The sequence below is a fragment of the Hylaeus anthracinus genome, unplaced genomic scaffold, assembly GCF_026225885.1.
Source record: "Hylaeus anthracinus isolate JK02 unplaced genomic scaffold, UHH_iyHylAnth1.0_haploid 3, whole genome shotgun sequence".
NCBI lineage: Eukaryota > Metazoa > Arthropoda > Insecta > Hymenoptera > Colletidae > Hylaeus > Hylaeus anthracinus.
The window spans coordinates 5165091-5185519 of record NW_026535284.1 but is presented as its reverse complement, the minus strand read 5'-3'; the positions used below and the strand labels follow the sequence as shown (position 1 = coordinate 5185519).

The following is a 20429-nucleotide window of genomic DNA, read 5'->3' as shown; positions in this document are numbered from 1 at the left end:
ATCTCCTTAACGAAGCCCCATCCGACATTTTTGCAAAGGAAATTGTTATTCAGAATCGTCTCAGCTACCCCCCATTTCCGGCTCCTCCCCGAGTTTTGGGACACCCTGTATATGTGGTATCCCAATGAACAAACACTGGTTTACTAATTATATATATATTTATTAATATATTCTTTTGTCGTCTCACGTCCGTAGCACTATCTCTCTTCTACGCTACCTAAGTGTGGCAAAAATAATGGTCGATAGTTTGATTAGCTTGTAACCCTTTATACGGAACACCCTATATAATAATAAACTTTCACGACGAGATAAATTTCGTAAGAATGAGCCACTGAACGCAAGTGAAAGGTTTACAGTTGGATGTTTCCACCTTGTAAGAAATCAGTATGACATAATTTGCGCCAAACAATACAATTTCACCTGATATGGAAGCCAGGTTTTCCCTGCCCGGTCTAATCCTTGCGCTAGCCAAACGTCTCTTAGATTTTCTCCCGCTGTGCAGGGTAATTATCCTGATAATTTGCAGACGTGTTCTCTGCTCTCGTGGTCGCAGTACAACGCTATTGCGTTGCATGGTCGCGCGCGAATTGCATAGATTAAGAATTTATAAAAATTATACTGAAACCCAGAGATATCTATACCATACATGAACCTGATACTAGGTCCATGATATTGTACCTAGATTTTAGTACATAAAAGTTTTAGATCTAGCTATATTTACTTAGAGTTTTAGTACATAAAAAGTGTCATTCATAAGTATGTATAATAAGGCAGTGAATATTCTCACGCATGCGTGAAATAGATTCTCTTTGCTTATGGAAGAGGCATTGTAACTTTGCATACTTTGCGTTTGGTTTTTAATTCTTTTTGAGATTCAGTTAAACAAACAAAACGAATCTATATTAGTATAGTTGAACGGTCAAGTTATGTTCTATTTAATAAATGTAAATAAAAAATAAATATTATGTTAATATAATAGAAAATCAATATTGCAATTAGTATTTTAAAGTTTGAAACAATTTGCATAATATCTAAATGAAATTATGTGAATTAGTCGTAATCGAATACAAGTAAGGAAGAGGTTACATTTTATTGTTCAACTTTGATTGTTTCTTATAGCTGTATAACATCTTTTTAATACATAAAAGACAGCAATAGTCACAATAACAATAATATTTTATTAAACTTAAGTAATAGATGAAACATCCATAGTTTATGGACAACGAAGAAGAAATGAAGGTGATCGTAATGTATTTATTAAGTAAAAAGAAAATAATAAGTACTAGATATTTATATTTATTGCATATGCTGACGCCTACTACGCGCTGCTCTCTGTTTATCGAATCGCAGTTCCATTTCTTCTAAAACACGTGGAGTGTACCGCACGACCAGTTTCACAGAATTTTGTGCTTGCTTTAATAATTCTACTGCTTTTTCGTGATTTTCTCCTTCAACACACTAAAAAGATATATGCATTAAGAGAGTGCATTATAAGAATGTGTTTTCTTCTAGAAATTTGTTTTTTATAATTTGTCTTCTAAAAATGTGAAAAATTTCAAAAGACTAACCACTCCGTTCACTGAAAGAAGTTGATCTCCTCGCTTCAGACCACCATGTCGATCAGCAACACCTCCAGGAATAATTCTTGAAATGTAAATGGGTGAGTTTTGCTCCTTGCCTCCCATTACATTGAAGCCAAGACCTTCCTCTGTCTTTGGCAGTTCTACCACTCGTGGATGTGCATGGCCCTCACTGGCTGCGAAAGCAGCTACTGTTGCTTTTGCTGTGGCTGATGCGCGGACATCTTGCGAGCCCTGAAATTTATTAATACTAGTTAAATACTACTAGTACTATGTTACATAAACTATGTTAGACATGTGCAAGTATAATACCTGAATGTCTACTGTCTCGTATACATGTTCATACACTTCACGTACAGCGCTAAGAAAATCACTCTGTAAAACTTTCTGTAAGGCAGCTAATTTTGTTGCAGGTACTTCACCTCCTAGAATAGAAAGATAGAATAGAAAGATGTTCGTGTGTGTAATGAAGCATCAACGACGTAATTGTTGCTCCTTCATGTAACAACGTATGATTTCAGAATTTCATAAAATTAAGTAAATATACATAATTAATCTATGATTCAAAGTATGAATTTTCATAAAATGAAGCTAAACTAATGCGATTAATGTATTGGGAACAAGAACAATTTAATGTATTACCTTTCTGCAATTTGTCTAGTAATTCGATGGACCTCTTAACATCTGTAAATAAAAATAAATTCATTGTATTTTATTGATTTTGTCTTATTGGAATTTCATGTTTATTAATCATTTAGTACAGTGAAATTAATAAATTCATTACTATAAATAACTACTAAATATCTTAGATTTCGAACGAATCGTAACAAATCTTTAACAAGAAACATAATAATTGTGTATAACTTGTTTAAATAATCGTGTACGTGCAATAGTTACCATTTGCTAAAGTGAGAGGTTCACCCATCGTAACCATATCTGGAAATAAGTGATGATATTTTAAAAGATACCTCATATAGTAGTTACATTTCAACAATATTAAACATGTAGAATAAATACTTAAATAACTTACGGATTTATAGTTGCCTTGATGTGGCTCTAAATGTCTGGCACAGTCGCAAACTGTCACCAAAATACGTCAACAATTCAACCTATCGACCAACTCAACTACTGTGGACCACAGAGTAGTTTCATTGAAGGTGAAACTCTGTTCATTCAAGTTGGACCTCTAAACGAATTACAGATGTAGGGACAATCTAGGGTATTTTCCCTAGAATCTAGTAAGATTGATTCTAAAGAGTTGACAAACCGATTCACTAGGTGTGTATATAGGGTGTCTCAAAAATGTTGTAACACCTTGAAAGGGGTGGTTCGGGAGGTGATTTGAAACTAGAGATGGGCAAAAGCCTAGGCTCGAATAAATCTGAAGTTTGCCGATGTGTTTGTCTCGTTTCCTTCTTTGGAAAATGTTCAAAAGAGGAAGGGAAGGTGATTTAAAAGAACTTTTTCCTTAGCAAAAATGTTGTCAGAGGCTTCGTTAAAAAGATATTAACGGAAAACCGTGACCAATCAGAGCGCGAAACGGCCGCGCTTCCTAACCAATCAGAACGTAAGTATGCCGGTGGAGCGCTCGCGGTAGTGTAGGCTACGCGCTAGGTGGCCGCGCTCCCCGACCAATCGGAGCGCGAGCATGCCAATGGAGTGCCGGCTGATTGGTCAGTGTTTTCCGTTAGTATCTCCTCAACGAAGCCTCGGATAACATTTTCGCTAAGGAAAAAGTTGTTTCAAATCACCTGCTGAACCACCTCTTTCAAGGTGTTACAATATTTGTGCGACACCCTGTATAGATAAAGGGACGTTTTCATAGAAGAAATTTTTGTACATATACTTTTAAAAATAATGTCTGGCATTGCATGCGGAGTAGTACCAAGAATATTTTAGAAAAAGATCGATTAGAAAATATTGCTTTTTCGCTTCAAACAACTTGATCAGCTACATGAAAAAATCATGTTGTAGCCTATCACCTTGTTCTTGTCTCTCCTCCGATTGTTGCGTTTTCCTCTCTGTCGCAGCATCATTGGAAAGACAAGGATCTATCTATCCTTGTCTGAGAGCTTCCTATTTTTTCTGCAACTGTCGCTGAAGTCAACTAGGCTTACTGTGACAGCTGATCATTTTTACATGATACACTTGGATACAGTCATGCCATAACTATAATGCCAGGGTATGTGTATGTATGGATAATTAAATATCAACAAAATGATTTTAATAAGAAAATGCAAAAACCTCGTTAAAGTAACGAGAATGTACACCATCGGTTATGGAAATTTGTTAACATTGACGATTCATAACCTATCAATTAGAAACTATATGATTCTGTCTTGTCGCTGTATGACAAGACTGCACTCAAATAATTTTAACGCAGATTTTAGAGTAAATTGCAATTATGTTAATGGAGCAGAAAACTCTCAGAGCTTCCAATACAAAGTCATGATAGTCTACCAGAATTTTAATAAGCGAAGCATACGATTGGACAATTTGAAAAATATAATCGATGATTTAGAAAAGGATGATATCAACTTGTCGAAGAGTTTAAGCGTAACGTTAATCAAATGCTGCGGAAATATGCTATACAGTGTGCCTTTGAAGCTGCGGCAGGAATTAACCGACCGTGTTTGGAATCTTGTAAACAAAAGAAAATCGGAATTGACTATAGACCACTATCACGCTTTGTTACTCGCATATATTGATAATGATAACATCATCGATCCAGGTGAATTTTTAAAAAGTATGGTTGTTGATGCACAGTACGATACTTATTGTCTTTTACTAAAGTTATCATCGAAGTCAGGTGACATTGCATCAGTTGAAACTCTTATATCGGACATGCATAAAGCGGGCCTACCTTTGGAAGAAGAAGCTTATAACACATTAGTGCATGTGTATGCTGTAAATGGAGATGTAACAGGAGCCAAAAAAGTTATAGATTCCATGGTAAAAGTAAATATTAAACCTTCGCCTACAACTTATGCTCAGTTAATGTATGCTTTTGCAAAAACCAACGATATTGAGGCTTTAACTGAAATTCTATCTACCACAGCAATATCTACATCGGAATTTATGAAGCTCGTTAAGTTTCTTAGTGTATCAGGAAACGGAGTTCATATACCAGATGTTTTGAAGTTCATGCAACCATTACAGTTCCCTGATACAGATGTTATTGCAGTTATCATACAACTTGTACATATTGGACATTTTTTAGATGCTTACAAAATTATCACTCAGATTTCTATAAACGATACTTGTAAGACTATAAGAAGATCATTGGTATTTTGGTTTTTAAAAGAAGTGGTTGCGTTGAATTCGGATCAAGCCGTGGTGGAACTTGTGAGTGATCTTGCAATAAAACATCGTATTGAAGGAGTCTGGAGGAAGGCAGTTGAATTTGCTTCAATTAAAAGCAATCTAACACTTGCCCTTATGATATTCGACAAGATGAAGTCGCAAGGCATGGTTGTTCAGTCTTATTATTACTGGTTGTTACTTTCAAACCTAGGTCAAAGGGATGAGGAAAGTGATATATATTTGATCATCAGACACATGATAAATTTAAACATTATAATAGACTCCAAGACATTTATAAATCATGTGTTTCCATATATCAATACCAAAGATCCTGTTGTTACAGTTAAAAAAATGCATAACAATGGGATAGCATGCATTTACACAGTACCACCACTTGTGAAGTTTTTGTTAGACGAACAGAGATTACAGGAAAGCATAAACCTGTGTTCCACTTTTAAAAAGAAAGTCGACTGCCAGGACTTGTTAGACTCCCTAATTTTGAATTATAATGCATCAAAGGATATCAATAGCTGCATACAAGTCTTATTCGACTTATCATACAATGGTCGTGGCTTCTCTGGTACTTTCTTAAAGAAATTCGTGGATCGACCCGAGTTCGGACTGGACGATATGAAGGATACTATACAATTTTTGAATACTATGAAATCACATGGAGTAGTTATGTCCTTGAATGATATACGATACATAGAAAACAAAATTTTTAATCTAAACTTAACAGAGTATTGTAAATATTCTGTTTCGCATCTGTTGGTTGCTGTGACCGGGGACAGAAAGATACATAATTATAACAGCGGATCCTATGTTCATCCGGAGAACATGAATAAAGACCAATTGATTACGCATTTGTACACGCTTAAAACTACAGAGAAGAATACCAGAGGTGTGCTGCGAAAACTATTTAAAATCGTATGTAAAGAGAACAATATAAACAAAGTACAGGAAATCGCAGCAGAAATGAAGATGAACAACTTCGATTGGTCGCCTGGAATGAAAGCGGCTTTATTCAGTTTTTATACAAAAAATAAAATGACTGCTGAAGCCATGTCTACGTTACAGGAAATTCATTCTCTGTTCCCACGGTTTCAGATTGATAATTTCAAGATTTTGGCTTTCGCTATATTGCTAGTGAAGAAGGATAAAGTAGATGAAGCTTTCAATGTGATAGATTGTACGAATGTGAATCATAAACATAATGCACTTAGTGTCTGCGTACAACTATTAAACCTCCTAGCGAAAGGTATCCATTCGAATCATACCAAAGAAATGATTCATCTCCTCGTTCAAAAAGGTTACTGCTTGTATAGCAATGTGCTCCGGTATTTGGTTTACGTCCCTTTGTTAAAAGGTGATATCGAATCTGCTGTGAATGTGTTCAAACAATGCACTGTGGACTACAATATAACCCCTGCAAAGCAGGAAATATTATTAGGTATACTTAAGAAAAGCCCATCCCAACAATTTAGTCGATTACTGGATGAAGTTTACACTCTTATAGTACAAGTGCATGGAAAAAGAAAGGCAATTGTGAATTTTGCGATAGCATTAGCACAGTGCAATAAAAAGAAGGAACTAGAAATTTTACTCAAAGTATTGTATTATTATCTATATTTACTGTTAGGTTTATTAATATACGTGACTGATGAATTATTAATATTTTAGAAAGAGAGGATATGGCCGAATCTTTTACTGGAACAGTTAAAGTATTTGCAAGACGCAGAGATTGTAAGGACGTCGTTGATACTTTTAGAAGTAGGTGGAGAAATATTGGGAGAACGCTTGGAACCTATATGTAATTTAACTTTATTCATATATAGTAAGTAGTCAAGCTTTAAATTTACGAAGTGTGTAAATATAAGAATTTAAGATGAATAATTTTTATGTATAGATAAAGAGGGTAAATATGAGCAGGCTGTAAACTTAGCGAACGAAATGAAAAAGAAAGGAATATTACCTAGCAAAACTTTTGAAAAAAGTTTGAACGAATTATTGACGACTTATAAATTACCAATATCGATTTCGACATCCAATGATACTATGGTGAAAACAAATGAAACGATATGATGATATAGATTAATAAATAATTTTTAAATTTTCTTTTAACATGGTGTTATAATTAATCAACGAATCAAGAGCATTTTCTTTTACTGGACCATAATTACCACGCTTCCTTTGATCAGCGATAAGACCTTTAATCTTTCCATGTTCCTCCGCTAACTTTTCTACTGTATTTTGCAATACGTTAATCTCAGTGTATACCTTGTTATGTTCTAACTTTTCTTTCATATTATTATATTCGAGTTGATTTTCTTTTAGGTCTTGTTCATGCTTTAAACTCTGTTCTTTTAGCTCTTTCAATTTGATCGTTAATTGTTCTTCCTTTGTTGCTAATTTATTTTTCAAACTGTCTAAATCCTCCAAAACCATTACTTTGTTTTCATTTTTACTCATTTTTTTATCAAAATCAGCGAATTCTACTTTAAGTCGCTGCTCCAGCATCTCCATTTTACTCAGAATTTGCTGCAGCTTTAAATTTTCTTTTGTCAATCCTTCCAAACTTTGATCTTTGCCATGTTGATACTCATCATAAGAAGGTATGCTGTTTAACATAGTTATCTCATCACCGCCTACAAAATCTATATCAATTTCCAGCATGTTCGAGATGTTCTTTAAATTTTCAACTACTGTTTCCTCCAAACCGTGTAATTTTTTCATTTCGTTCTGTTTATTTTGCTCGAAAGAAGACATGAATTGTTCCATGATTTCTTCTCGCTTGCGAAGTTCTTTATATTTAATTTGTTTCTCAGACTGTGTGTCCTCTATATCGGTTTCCAATTGTTCAAGCTTCTGTTCAACTTCTTGAATGCGCTTCTTCTTCTCAACAAGTAGTGCTTCTGCTGCTGCAATGTCCATATTATGCTGTTTAATTTTCTGTAATAATTTTTCTTTTTCTTCTTCCGGTGAAATTCTGTGTTTCTCTTCTTCCTGCAATTTCCCTCTTTTCTCCTCTGTCTCTATAATTTTAAGATGCAGCTTGACGGCTTCCTGTTTCAAAGGAGACAATGCTATCTCTTCTTCCAAAGTAACCTGTTCTTTGTACAACTCATCCAATTGCTGTTGCATTTTATTCGCTTTCTCCTGCAAGCTGGCTCTTTCTTTTAATAATTTATCATACTTCTCTCTCGTACTCGAATTCATGCTCTCCACTAGTCTCTCCGTTCTCTTCTTCTCATTCTCTAATTGCTTCTCCGTCTTACTCAGCTGCTGTTCCAGCTGTTTCCTCTCTTCGAACATGTTTTCGATTTTAGATAAACTTTGTTCATTCTTGGATGCGAGTTCTTCTGTCTCCTGTTCGATGACATCCTTTCCAATATTGGATGTCATTTTATCTACAACAATATTATAGTCAGCTAATTGTCCTTGCAAGGCTGTTAATTCCACGGCTAAATCCTTAGCTCTTTTATCATAATGGAGATAGGTGGCTCTTTCTTTATTTTGATCTTCGATGTCCCTCGTAATAGTAGAAATTTCTTGATTCAGTTCCCTTATCTTCAATTGCATGACACTGATGTAGTACCTTTTGTCCTGGATCTGTCTGTGAAGAAAAGTTTCAACTTATAAATGGAAATATTGAAAACTGTGGCAGGACGGAGAACTTATGCTTGTAATTCTGAAGTTAGAAGTTTACCTCGTCATCGATAACCCTCTGCATGTTCCAGGTCTAACACCTGCGACTCCATGCTGAGTTATGGGTCTTTCTGTAACATTTACACCAGCCATCGAGAGTCCTGTATTTAAATGAGCAGAACTGCTCGAGGTTGTGGTTAATCGCGAGCTGCCAGCTCTTATAGGATTAAACAAAACTGATGTCGATGGCGGCCTTGAAAGTATATTTTGAATAGGAGTCGCCGGACGATTGTTAATATTAGCGTAGAATCCCCCTGATTCACTTCTCATCGCTCTGCGAGACATTTCGAATTTCTTGTGCGTCGCTGTTGATGGCCTCTGCATTGTACTTAATTTGTCCGCCATCTTGGTTTACTTCAGTCAATAATATGTTCCAGGAACGCGTGAAATTGATTTATTAATCAATTCTTTGATGTTCCTTTTGTGTTAGTTAGTTGTGAAGGTAATATTTAGAAGGAATAATTCGAATTTTATAAGGAAATGTAAGTTTTGTAACTTGACGTCATGTTTTATGTATTAAGAAAGAGAAATTTGTTTGAGGGTATATTGCAACGAATTTCAATGAAATCTTCTTCTATTTTTCTAGTTTTCTATTTTCTATTTGATTCAATTTTCAGCAAAATAGTCCATAAATAATTATGATTGTTCATTTTTTGGTTTTTGATTTTTTGTATATACATTTGTTATTTTAACAAATCGTATAAAATGTTTTAAATGAATCTTAAGGAGGATTAAATTTTAAATTAAGAAATTAAATAATCTTCTTTTCGATAGTCTCTAATAAAGAAGTAATTTAAAGAAATTTAATTGTTCTATCTTTAGTCATTGCATATATTTATTATTCCGTTTTATTCCTTTTATTTTTAATTAATTTATTTGTTTCAATTCCCAATTACATGAAAATAATTTATATTCATTTATAAATATTTTGTTACATTTCGTGGTAGGCAATGTAATTTATATATATATAATTAATTATATATTTGGCAACAATTTCGTATCTCATCGAGATGTACAACTTTTGTTTAAAATATTTTTTCAATGGGTTATTTCTTATCCCAATATTATTTCGATAGCATTATTTATTCCAAAATATAAAAGTTGCCTAATCTTAAAAAATACGAAGCTCTCTTAATAATGAACATTTTGGTTCGGAACTTTTTTCATCGTAGATCTCATTGGATCCTACGAAAGACATACAGAAAGTTTTCTTCTAAAGTGAAATCTCAATTTTTTAAAAATAAAAGAAAGATTACTTTATGAATGCATAAGGGAGTTTGGCAAACTCAGTTTGCTCCTTGCGATTTTGACGACAACCCTGGAAAATCTAAACTTGTCTATAAAAATGATTTTTTACTTCCTCGATCAAAATGAAGCATATTTTGTTAAGTAACATGTAGGAGCAACTTCTATAGTTTACGAGAAAAAAATGTCTAAAGAAAAGAAGAAAAATGGTTTGACTAAAAAGAAAGTGATCCTATGAAGAAATACTTTAAACAAAAGTTGCACATCTCGATAAGATATGAAATTGTTGTCAAATATATTTTTTCGAGAAACAAATAGTTTTTGAGATATTTTTGATTAATGTGACCATCACCTGGTAAGCGATTACTTCTTTATCGACTCAGCACTGGGTTATTTATGAACGGGAACTTCTTTATCGATCCAGAAGAAGATTTCTATTACCGTCTTCTGCTTCGTTTGTCTTTTTGAATTGCTGATTAGTTTTGCTTTCTGGTTAAATAATATGTGTGTTAATTAGGATAAATCCACTTATATTCTGTATATGTATATTTTGATATAGCCTTCAGTGCTATAAAACACGCTCACTAAGCCGCTCTGTGAGCGATAGCTCTTTTAGATACACTCATACTCTCTTATCGCAATCTCTTATGATACAGAAGTATATTTTTATGAATATGCAATTGTAGATTCGTATGCATTACATTATTTTCACTCAGCTATTTTAAGTGTCTATCTTTGACTATAGACTCTTTATTATAGAGTCAAAAAACATTAAACTATTCCTATCATTGCTTTATTTCAATGACGTGTTATTGTGCACAAGTTATCACCTTTTACTATCGTACTAATATTCAGAGAATAAACATGTAACATACAGGGTGTCCCAAAAATGTTGTAACACATTGAAAGGGGTGGTTCGGGAGGTGATTTGAAACAACTTTTTCCTTAGCGAAAATGTTGTCCGAGGCTTCGTTGAGGAGATATTAACGGAAAACACTGACCAATCAGAGCGCGAGTATCCCGATGGAGCGCCCGCGGTAGCGTATCAGCGCGGCCGCCTATAGCGTAGCCTACGCTCAACCGGCATACGCGCGCTCTGATTGGTCGGAGTTTTCGTTTAATATCTCCTTAACGAAACCTCGGACAACATTTTCGCTAAGGAAGAAGTTGTTTCAAATCATCTCTCGAACCACCCCTTTCAAGGTGTTACAACATTTTTGAGACACCCTGTATAATATATAATACCTAAAAATTTAACGGCAACAGATTCTTTCCTATCGTGCTTTTAATCTCTCTAATGACGATATTTAAGTCATTCAAAACACCTTTTCCTTTCCTCCAGTAATTCAAAAATTATCCACGAGGACGCCACGCGAACATCCATTTTTACCTGACTAGGTTACGTTACTGCTGGTTACTGTTTTGTCACATAGAGAGTGACATGTGGTAACCTGTGTCTGTGTGCCACTCGCTGCATGTGTTAACAGTTCCCAATTATTGTTATTTGGTGCACTTGGTTGTACTTGTGCGAGAAGAGAGCCTCAAGTTTGCTCAACTATAACACCATACGACTATAATCAACTATAACAGTGTATCGACAGTGCTCCGTTTGGCTTCGTTGTAGTTTATGCTGTTATTTAAATTAAAACTTCCGTGGACTTTAAACCTCATTTAATTTTGCTATCTCATCCACTTATTGCACGATAGCATATAAAAACTGATAAGAACTACAGCCTCATAGGACTTTCACTTTTTGTTTGAGACAGAGTAGTTGGAGCTCTATGCAAAATGAGAGATATAGAGCAGTTACGTTTTGACGGCAGAGTAGTTATAGTAACAGGAGCAGGAGCAGGTAATCATGAATACATGTGTTTACTGTTGTCGCAGGTGGTTCATTGCTCTCGAATCTTTTCCCAGGTTTGGGTCGTGCATACGCCTTGCTCTTCGCTTCTAGGGGTGCCAGTGTTGTGGTAAACGACTTGGGCGGAGGGAGACACGGCGATGGAAACAGCACCAAGGTTGCGGACACAGTTGTTGCAGAAATTACAAGAAATGGTCAGATAGTATAAGTCAATTGAATTCCAACTATGTTTTAAGTAAACATGACTTGCAATTTTTATTGTCATAGTATTTCCATTTATACATTTACGTACTTTTTTATCTAATTTAAATATGCATATTTCGATGCATCTTCTGACGATTGCATTTGACTATGTTCCAAACTATATTCAATGTTTAACCTGCCGTTGATAAAAATTCTTGACAACAAGAGAATATTTTCTGTTCTTATTACACTAAGGAAAAATATATTGCGAATAAGAGTCATTTATATTATATGTAACAATGTTAATTTGAAAACAAGGGGACACTGTTTTGCAAGTTGAAATTTTTGTTTAGGTGGAAAAGCAGTTGCCAATTATGATTCCGTTTTGGACGGTGCAAAGATTGTTAAGACTGCCATCGATTCGTTTGGGCGAATAGATGTGATTGTTAATAATGCTGGAATTTTGAGAGATAAATCTTTTGCTAAGATGACAGACACAGATTGGGGTACGTATAATATTAGAGTTCTAATTGTAATAATGATCTAAATAAATATCTAAACATATTATTTTTCAGATTTAGTCCTCGATGTACACCTTAAAGGTGCTTACAAAACTACTCAAGCAGCGTGGCCTTACTTTTCTAAACAGAACTATGGTCGTGTGATAATGACCACGAGCAACAGTGGAATGTACGGAAACTTTGGTCAGGCCAATTACAGCGCAGCGAAAATGGGGCTAGTTGGGCTGGCCAACACATTGGCTATTGAGGGCAGGAAGAGGAATATACATACGAATGTGATAATACCCACAGCTGCGTCTCGATTGACAGAAGACATCATGCCACCAGGTTGAGACAATATTTTGTATACGTTAATTATGTTCTATTTGGTCTATATTCTAATTTTATTGTTTTTTCCCTGTAGATCTTTTAGAAAATTTAAAACCTGAATTGATAGCCCCGGTGGTTGTTTGGCTGTGCCACGAAAAATGTACAGAAAATGGTTCTATCATCGAGTCTGCATTAGGTTGGGCTGGGAAATGTGAGTATATAATTATAGTCGAACAAGTGCATATAGTTTATGTAAATTTAAAAATACTATAAATGAACAATTTCATTATAGCCAAACTTATGAAGATATAACTTTGTATTTTATTTAACGATGAATGATATTTTAGGTCATTTGGTTCGTGCATCAGGAGTCACTTTAAGACAAGACTTGACGAGCAATGTAACTCCTGAGGATGTTGAACAAAAATGGTCAGCTATCACTGACATGTCTTCCGCTAAACACTTTGATACCATCGAGGTACATAAACGTTTTATATTTTAACGATTACTCTATGTTATTTCATTATTTAGTTTAATTTACATTTTAAATGCGTTTAGATATATAGTAAATATAAAATTATGTACATATGTACATCCTTCTTGAACTGACAATTATTTATAAATATCAGTCCTCTTGAAGCAGATTCAATGTTCATTCTAATATTTAATTCTTGTTTAATTAAAAACAGTGTGTAATAATTGCACATTCCTTTTCTAAATATGAACGTTGGGCTTACTTCAGGAAGACTGATACTTGTATATAATTATCAATCCAAAGAGGATGTATATATGTACATAATTTAAAAATGATATTACTTGAATTGTCGTAAATATAATCAGTAATGTATTGAATGGTTGATATTCATCGTGGGATGAAAGGTCGTCTAATAACTTTCCATTTGCATTTTATGTCTTTGCAGGAAGTAACAGGAGAGTTTATGATGGCCATCGATAAAATGAAATCTGGAAATTCTGAAAAGGTAATTAAGACACTGCTTTACAACTTAGATCAAGTATTTTCATTTTTTACTATATATTTTCATTTCGCAGGCTAATAGCGTGTACAACTCTACCTATAATTCTCGAGATGCTATATTATACGCATTAGGAGGTATGGTTTAATTATTATAATTAGATTTGTATGCATTTATCGGGAATTTGAATATGCAAGAAAATACAAAATGCACACAATATATGTAATAACGTAAACAAATATTGAAAGTAAAGTTCATATTATGATATTTGCAGAGGAAAGTAATTCCTATTTAGGTTCAATTTTTGTAGATACCTTTGCAAACGTTTCTTTTTGCATAAAGATGTGCATTCTAATCATAATGAAGCATTCTAACAATACACAATATTATTGCAAGCTTAATTTTTACTTTAGTTGGCGCTACAGTCCAAGAACCATCCGATATGCGTTACCTGTACGAGAATCATGAAGACTTCTCCGTGATACCTACATTTTTTGTCTTGCATGGTCCGATACAACTTATGAGTACTTCCATCATCGAAGATGCTATACCTGGTCTCCAACTAGATCCAACGAGGGTAATTTATCTTTTATACAGGGTGGAGCTTTTAAATGGGAACACCCAAATATCTCTGTTATTTTTTATTTTGCGAAAAAAATCTATAGGACAAAGTTACACTATTCCAAGGGTCACATGTAATGGTCAAATCATTTTTTTCTCAAGGTCATTGTTTAAAGAGATTTTAAGGTCGTTGACGTTTTTTTAAATGGAATGTGGTATTTTCATTATTGTAATCTTGTGGTTGATGAACAGAAAAATTCAAATACGTCATCAGCTATAAGATTGCAATAATGAAAATATCTCATACCATTTAAAAAAACGGCAATGAACTTGAAATCTCTTTAAACAATGACCTTGAGAAAAAAGTGGTTTGGCCACTAAATTAATGTTTTTAACTTAAATCATGTTTTTATGGATTTCATGAATTTAGTCGTTGCATGGAGAGCAATATATAGAAGTTTATAAGCCAGTGCCAACAGCAGCCACGGTGGAAACACACTTTAAAGTTTTGGATTTGCTAGACAAAGGAAAGGGTGCTATAATAATAATACAACGTATGCGAATGAAGTCATTTTTATGTGTAAGACACTGTTTTTGTAGCGAAATGTGAAGCTGAAATTATATTCATTATTTCAGATGAAACATTTGACACTGCGTCTGGAGACAAGTTGTCTACTGGACAAATGTCGGTGTTCTTGATAGGAGCTGGTGGTTTTCAAGGCAAACGAACATCCTCGAATATCGTGCCAACCATCGAACCACCAAAACGAAAATGTGATGCATCAGTTACTCAGCAAACTAGTTACGATCAGGTAAATAATGATTAACTTTGAATGTTCTAGGTGAAACAATCAAAACTCTATGTTTATTGGTTTGTTTGTTAATAAATTGTGAAGTGATTAGACTCTGAAGACTTATTACACTATTAAAACTCTATTCAATATCTTCATATAATGCAGAAGTATCAATTATTTGAAAAATGAATGATTGTTGTTTCAAATTGTGAAGAGATTAAGTCCCGAGGGTCTATTAGACTATCAAAACCCTATGCAATATATTCATTTAATATGCAGAAATGCAAATTATTTGATAAATGAATGATTGATGTATCCCCATTTCTGTTGATTTTTTAAATTAAAACTTTGTTTAATTTACAGGCAGCGTTGTACAGATTAAGCGGAGACGCGAATCCATTGCATATTGATCAAAACATGGCTGTGATGAGTGGCTTTAAAAGACCTATTTTACATGGATTATGTACTCTCGGATTTTCTGTCCGTCATGTTATGCAAACCTATGCTAATGGCGATCCAGGGCTATTTAAAGCCATCAAGGTACGTTACAATGTTCACCTTATTATTAAAGAATTATGCACGTATAAACTGTATGCGATGCATCGTAAATGTTTATTTGACTTGTCACACTTCAGTAGCATCACTGCGATTGCATTGAGTGGTTCAACTTTTACTTAAGGTGACATGAGTTGGATATCGTGGTACAATTCTAGCATATTAGTAGAATATTTTTTATTTTCTGTGTAGATTCACATATTTTTATGAAAATTGGCAAAAACATTGTTTATATTGGATATGTATTATTATTAGAAAATACTCTCAAATATACGTTTGTGTATATTTATTATATTTACAGTATTATTATCTTAAAATCAATAGAAAACTACAATATACTATAACCTAAAATATAAATTGACTTTATTTAACACTTTTTGAGTCATTCAAGATTAAATATAATTATGACAGATCAGAGTAAGTAAGAATATTTAATGAAAATCAATTTATCTTACAACTGTTTTAGGTTCGTTTTGCAAACCCAGTACTTCCAGGTCAAACCTTGCGAACCGATATGTGGCAAAATGGAAACAGAATACATTTTCAAACTTACACCGTGGACAACAATGTACCAATCATCACAGGTAGATTTATAAAAATTTATAAACCGCATATATTCTAAATAAACCAACTGGTAAGGAATCTGGTAACAGAATTCTAACACACTGTGTTTATGATGTGGAGATTTCTTCTTTGCTATTTTAGAGTAGTGAAATAGTCAATTTGGGAAATTGAGAGATCAGAATTCGCATTGCAGTTTAAATAACAACTCATCCTAATATTTTGAAACGTATTTTAAAAGTGTACATTGCACTAGTGTGAATACAATGTAAACTTTTCATTCTCAGGTGCTTACGTCGACTTGAAGGATGTGAAACCTAAACAACCAATGCTGAATCCTTGCTCAGGCAGCGAAAGCCTCCAAAGTGATGCAGTGTTCGCTATGATCGAAGATTATGTGAAAGCGAATCCAGAAGAGGTGAAGAAGGTCAACGCAATCTTCCGTTACAACATAACGTTAAAAGGAAAACCACACTCGACGTGGAGTGAGTAGCTTTAATTATAATGTTGTAATTATGGGATTTCAATTGTTGATTTTACTGTATATGCTTAGTAAAGTCAAGATAAGGATATTGTTGAATTCTCTTAGGCAGAGTTCTCAACAATTTTACGTTAAAAAATTTCTTTTTTTTAATTATTTTTTTTTATAAGGAATAAGTGGTTGGAAAAAGATTTTAATTTTTATCATTCTTTGAGGAAGTATAATGAAAGGAATAAGAAATCTGTGAAATGGTTGTTTGGCAGATGTTACAGACAGTTTATATAATGGCAGAAAAGTCATTACTGAGTCAGTGTAGATAATAGGCTTTTAAATACTTTCCTCTACTATAAAATCTTTATAGCTTATTTTTAAGATCTCAAGATATCATTTAAAAGAGAAAAAGAAATTGGTTTCTCCAAAATTTCAGAGTTGCATTACCCTCATAATACAAAGAGTTAAATTGGTTTTGTTTTACCTTCAATACATTTCGGCTTAGTGTAGATAGTCAAACCAGACTAACACTATAATAAATAATTACTACTACTAACTACTACACTAAAAAACTATTACATTTCATTTTTTAAAGCTCTGGACTTGAAAAAGCCCGAGGTGCACAGAGGAGAACCAAAATCAGATAAAATTGATGCAATATTGTCAGTTGAGGATGAAGACATGGTGCAAATGGTAAATTGATATCAATACACTTCTCATTACTACTTTTCTTTTAAACGTACTTATACTTGACATTAATTGTACTATTTATAGGCGACTGGTAAACTAAATCCACAAATGGCATTTATGAAAGGAAAATTGAAAATTAATGGAAATATTATGGTTACCCAAAAATTGAAGTCCCTCATGGAAATAGCTAAATCGAAATTGTAATATGGTAAACCATTAATTACGCTACAATTGTTATTATGTTGAGTTATACAGTTGAGATTTTTTATTATTAAATATTTGTATATTTTTATAATTTTTACTTAATGTATGTTGGGGGAATAAAGTACGTATTCTATGAATAATTTTATATTCACAGTTATACACAGTTACACAGTTATTAATAAAAGTTACAGGAATTAATTACTTTGAATTTGATGTATACTATAAAAATACTTTATTATGCATCTTCACATTCATGTAAAAAAAAAGATAATTATATTAAAATAATACCAAATTTTCTTAAGAATCGTTTACTTAAATCTAAATCCTAATTGTTTTCTGAATCGAACTATTCTAACAATGACTTCAGATCAGTCTTCCTGTTTATCTTTGGAATTATTTTTCGCTTTTGTCTCCAGTCTCCGTTTAATTAAACTAACAAAGACTGAATCAGGATTATCTTCTACATTATGCTTGATTCTGATTGGTTTCTGTGAAATTCTTTTAATATTTTTCTTTTTTCTATTATTGGTTATAGTTTTTTTAGCCATTGCTGCTTTGGATTCTACAATTTTTTCTAAATTACTATTTTCAAATGAATCAGTATCATTCTTTGTACCATTTACAAGCTCTGAATGTTCTTTTTGTAAAGAATCTTCTTTTTCTCTAGATAGATTATTTTCAAGACACACTTTTATGCTTGTTCGTGAATCATACAGTTTTGAATTTGGTAATGATTCAGTTTTCTGTCTATCGCTCTCATTTTTCACTTCATTTTGTTTGTTACCCTCTTTTTGCTCTACAATAAATTCCGTACTATAAGTTATCGCTATGCTTTCATCGGATGTGTCCAGACATACAGTGCGCTTGTTAGCAATTTTTCCTCCGTGCAAGAATACAGACACATCTTTTCGTCTCCACATCTTCGAAGTTCGAGGAATGAACTGTTTGCATTTTCCTTCAAACAGAAATTCTTTAGTATCGACTTCCTTAATTTCTCCTTTTAGAAATCGCAAATATTTTTTCAAGGCAGTATAGAAGTGCAACTTGTCTGTCATTCTAGGAAAGTTTGCACAGCGAGCACTACTCGACGGAGTGACCCAAAATGCAATGTTCTCGATAGACTCTGGTTGCAGTCCAAAATTGAAATTAACCGTTTTACTAGCGAAAACTTCGTAGATACATTTGCCATTGAAAACAGCAATCTTGGGTTTATAGATTTTTAGTTTCTCCTCTACAATCTTGCAACCCTCTTTGATTTCAGTGTGCTTCAGATCAGCAGAGGACTTCGTAGGTCGCGAAACTATGTTTGTTAAGCCTATACCATATCGGAGAAGCTTGTAATCTTCATCGTAACTTAAATAATAAGGTGTTAAACCCGATTCATGCAAAAGTTTGTAAAAATGGTTCCCTGGGCCTGCATAATACCTTCCCCGATATGCTGCCATCAAGCTGGGGTTTATGCCAACAAACACAATATCCAAATCATTTTCAAGGTAATCCGGCAAGGTATACTTTTGTATTTCTTCTTCGGTCAAGCCATCAAATCGGTTAATTTTTTGTCTAGATTTATCGAGTCTTTTTGTGGGAGCTTTTTTTCGTAATTTACTGAGAGCTAGAGACATTATTTAGTGACAGTTACTGACATTGTTTTCTATGAAAGCATAAATGATGGAATTTAATATTCTAATACTGGTAAATCTAATTTTGCTGTATGATAGATGTCACGTATCTTCGGCGACAACCGAAATTAATTCTCAGATATATTTACATTTTTTACTTTTTTTACTCTTTTTTGCATATTCATACAATTTTACCTCATAATTATCATAATTCAATATCTAATTGTTGCTTTGTACACTAATAATTAATCGATATCAAGTTTTATAAATATCCCAGAGAAACCAGAGGAACAGAAAATTATGCGACTCACCAACCGTTGTCTTGATACAGAACTACGTAGTGGCTCTGCTGTCGTTGATCATCGGAGTAGCCTGCATTACCCACATCGAACATCGTAGTAGCTCTGCATTACCCATGTCGAACTTCGGAGTTGCTCTGCTTTACCTGCGTCGAACTTCGAATTACTTTTGTTTGATGATATATAATCTGCAACAAAAGTTACAGTAGTTGTAGTATTAAAACACTAGAAGTGCAAAATCATACATTTTACGTTTGTACAATAAAGATACGCGAATGTTAAAAAAATTTTTAACTTTGATCTCGTATGTTTCTAACACATTTAAAATTCATTATAAAGATGTGTAGCTTCATAAACATTTCAAGTTTCTAACAAGTGTAGTGTAATGAAGTAAATGTATATAAACTCACAAAATTTATTAATTTATAATGAATGTAAGAAGAAACTATCTAAATTTGCAAAATTTTACTTTTCCTATGTGTACAATAAAGGTATGTAAATAGTGAAAGAATGTTTATGTTTTTATCTGATATGTTTCTAACATATTTGTTATGAATTTTAAAAATGCGTATTGTCATAAATGTTCACAGTTTCTAGAAAATATAGCGTATCATAGTAAATGTGCTTCGACTCATAAAATTGATCAATTTATAAGGAATGTAAGAAGAAACTGTAAATTTGCAAAATCATACAATTTTTATATGTATAACAAAGGTATCTATGCTTCGTTATACATATAAAAATTGTATAATTTTGCAAATTTACAGTTTCTTCTTACATTCCTTATCCACTTTTACTATGCTACGCTACATTTTCTAGAAACTGATATACATGATATACATTTTCATAATTTCTTAATAATTTAATGGAATAGAGAAAATGAAAACTTCAACATTTTTTCAGCAATTAGATATCCAGGTATGTTTTCTCTGTTTCGTTAAATTAGTAAGAAATTATGAAAATGTATATCATCGTAGAAGTTCACAGTTTCTA

General features: G+C 33.3%; 5 protein-coding genes across 6 annotated transcripts; 2 read left to right on the top strand and 3 right to left on the bottom strand.

The window, feature by feature from the left end:
- Positions 1 to 1065: 1065 nt before the first annotated feature.
- LOC128894432 (protein lin-7 homolog C) lies at positions 1066 to 2740 on the bottom strand. The gene is made up of 6 exons (XM_054156158.1): positions 2611 to 2740; positions 2478 to 2516; positions 2223 to 2264; positions 1893 to 2005; positions 1569 to 1814; positions 1066 to 1458 (listed from the first exon to the last, which is right to left on the bottom strand). The coding sequence occupies exons 2-6, from the start codon at positions 2512 to 2514 to the stop codon at positions 1297 to 1299; spliced, it is 600 nt and encodes a 199-aa protein (XP_054012133.1). The 5' UTR covers positions 2515 to 2516; positions 2611 to 2740; the 3' UTR covers positions 1066 to 1296.
- A 951-nt stretch (positions 2741 to 3691) lies between these two features.
- LOC128894410 (leucine-rich PPR motif-containing protein, mitochondrial-like) lies at positions 3692 to 7004 on the top strand. Its single transcript, XM_054156128.1, has 3 exons — positions 3692 to 6491; positions 6564 to 6717; positions 6790 to 7004. The coding sequence occupies exons 1-3, from the start codon at positions 3798 to 3800 to the stop codon at positions 6963 to 6965; spliced, it is 3024 nt and encodes a 1007-aa protein (XP_054012103.1). The 5' UTR covers positions 3692 to 3797; the 3' UTR covers positions 6966 to 7004.
- On the bottom strand, positions 6175 to 9297 carry LOC128894420 (intraflagellar transport protein 74 homolog). Of its 2 annotated transcripts, XM_054156143.1 has the most exons (3): positions 8590 to 9297; positions 7064 to 8496; positions 6175 to 6309 (listed from the first exon to the last, which is right to left on the bottom strand). In XM_054156143.1, exons 1-3 carry the CDS (start codon positions 8931 to 8933, stop codon positions 6296 to 6298), a joined length of 1791 nt encoding a protein of 596 aa, XP_054012118.1. In that variant the 5' UTR covers positions 8934 to 9297; the 3' UTR covers positions 6175 to 6295. The 2 variants fall into 2 exon arrangements, with proteins under 2 accessions (XP_054012118.1, XP_054012117.1); XM_054156142.1 differs by lacking the exon at positions 6175 to 6309 and having other exon boundaries at positions 6975 to 8496.
- Positions 9298 to 11280: 1983 nt separating this feature from the next.
- LOC128894414 (peroxisomal multifunctional enzyme type 2) lies at positions 11281 to 17663 on the top strand. Its single transcript, XM_054156133.1, has 16 exons — positions 11281 to 11685; positions 11751 to 11888; positions 12231 to 12383; positions 12453 to 12725; positions 12802 to 12918; positions 13055 to 13185; positions 13628 to 13687; positions 13758 to 13818; positions 14095 to 14258; positions 14673 to 14796; positions 14879 to 15054; positions 15400 to 15576; positions 16058 to 16175; positions 16440 to 16637; positions 17220 to 17317; positions 17399 to 17663. The coding sequence occupies exons 1-16, from the start codon at positions 11622 to 11624 to the stop codon at positions 17516 to 17518; spliced, it is 2172 nt and encodes a 723-aa protein (XP_054012108.1). The 5' UTR covers positions 11281 to 11621; the 3' UTR covers positions 17519 to 17663.
- Positions 17664 to 17733: 70 nt separating this feature from the next.
- LOC128894424 (uncharacterized) lies at positions 17734 to 20100 on the bottom strand. The gene has a single exon (XM_054156149.1). The coding sequence runs from the start codon at positions 19138 to 19140 to the stop codon at positions 17887 to 17889; it is 1254 nt and encodes a 417-aa protein (XP_054012124.1). The 5' UTR covers positions 19141 to 20100; the 3' UTR covers positions 17734 to 17886.
- Between the last annotated feature and the right edge of the window lie 329 nt (positions 20101 to 20429).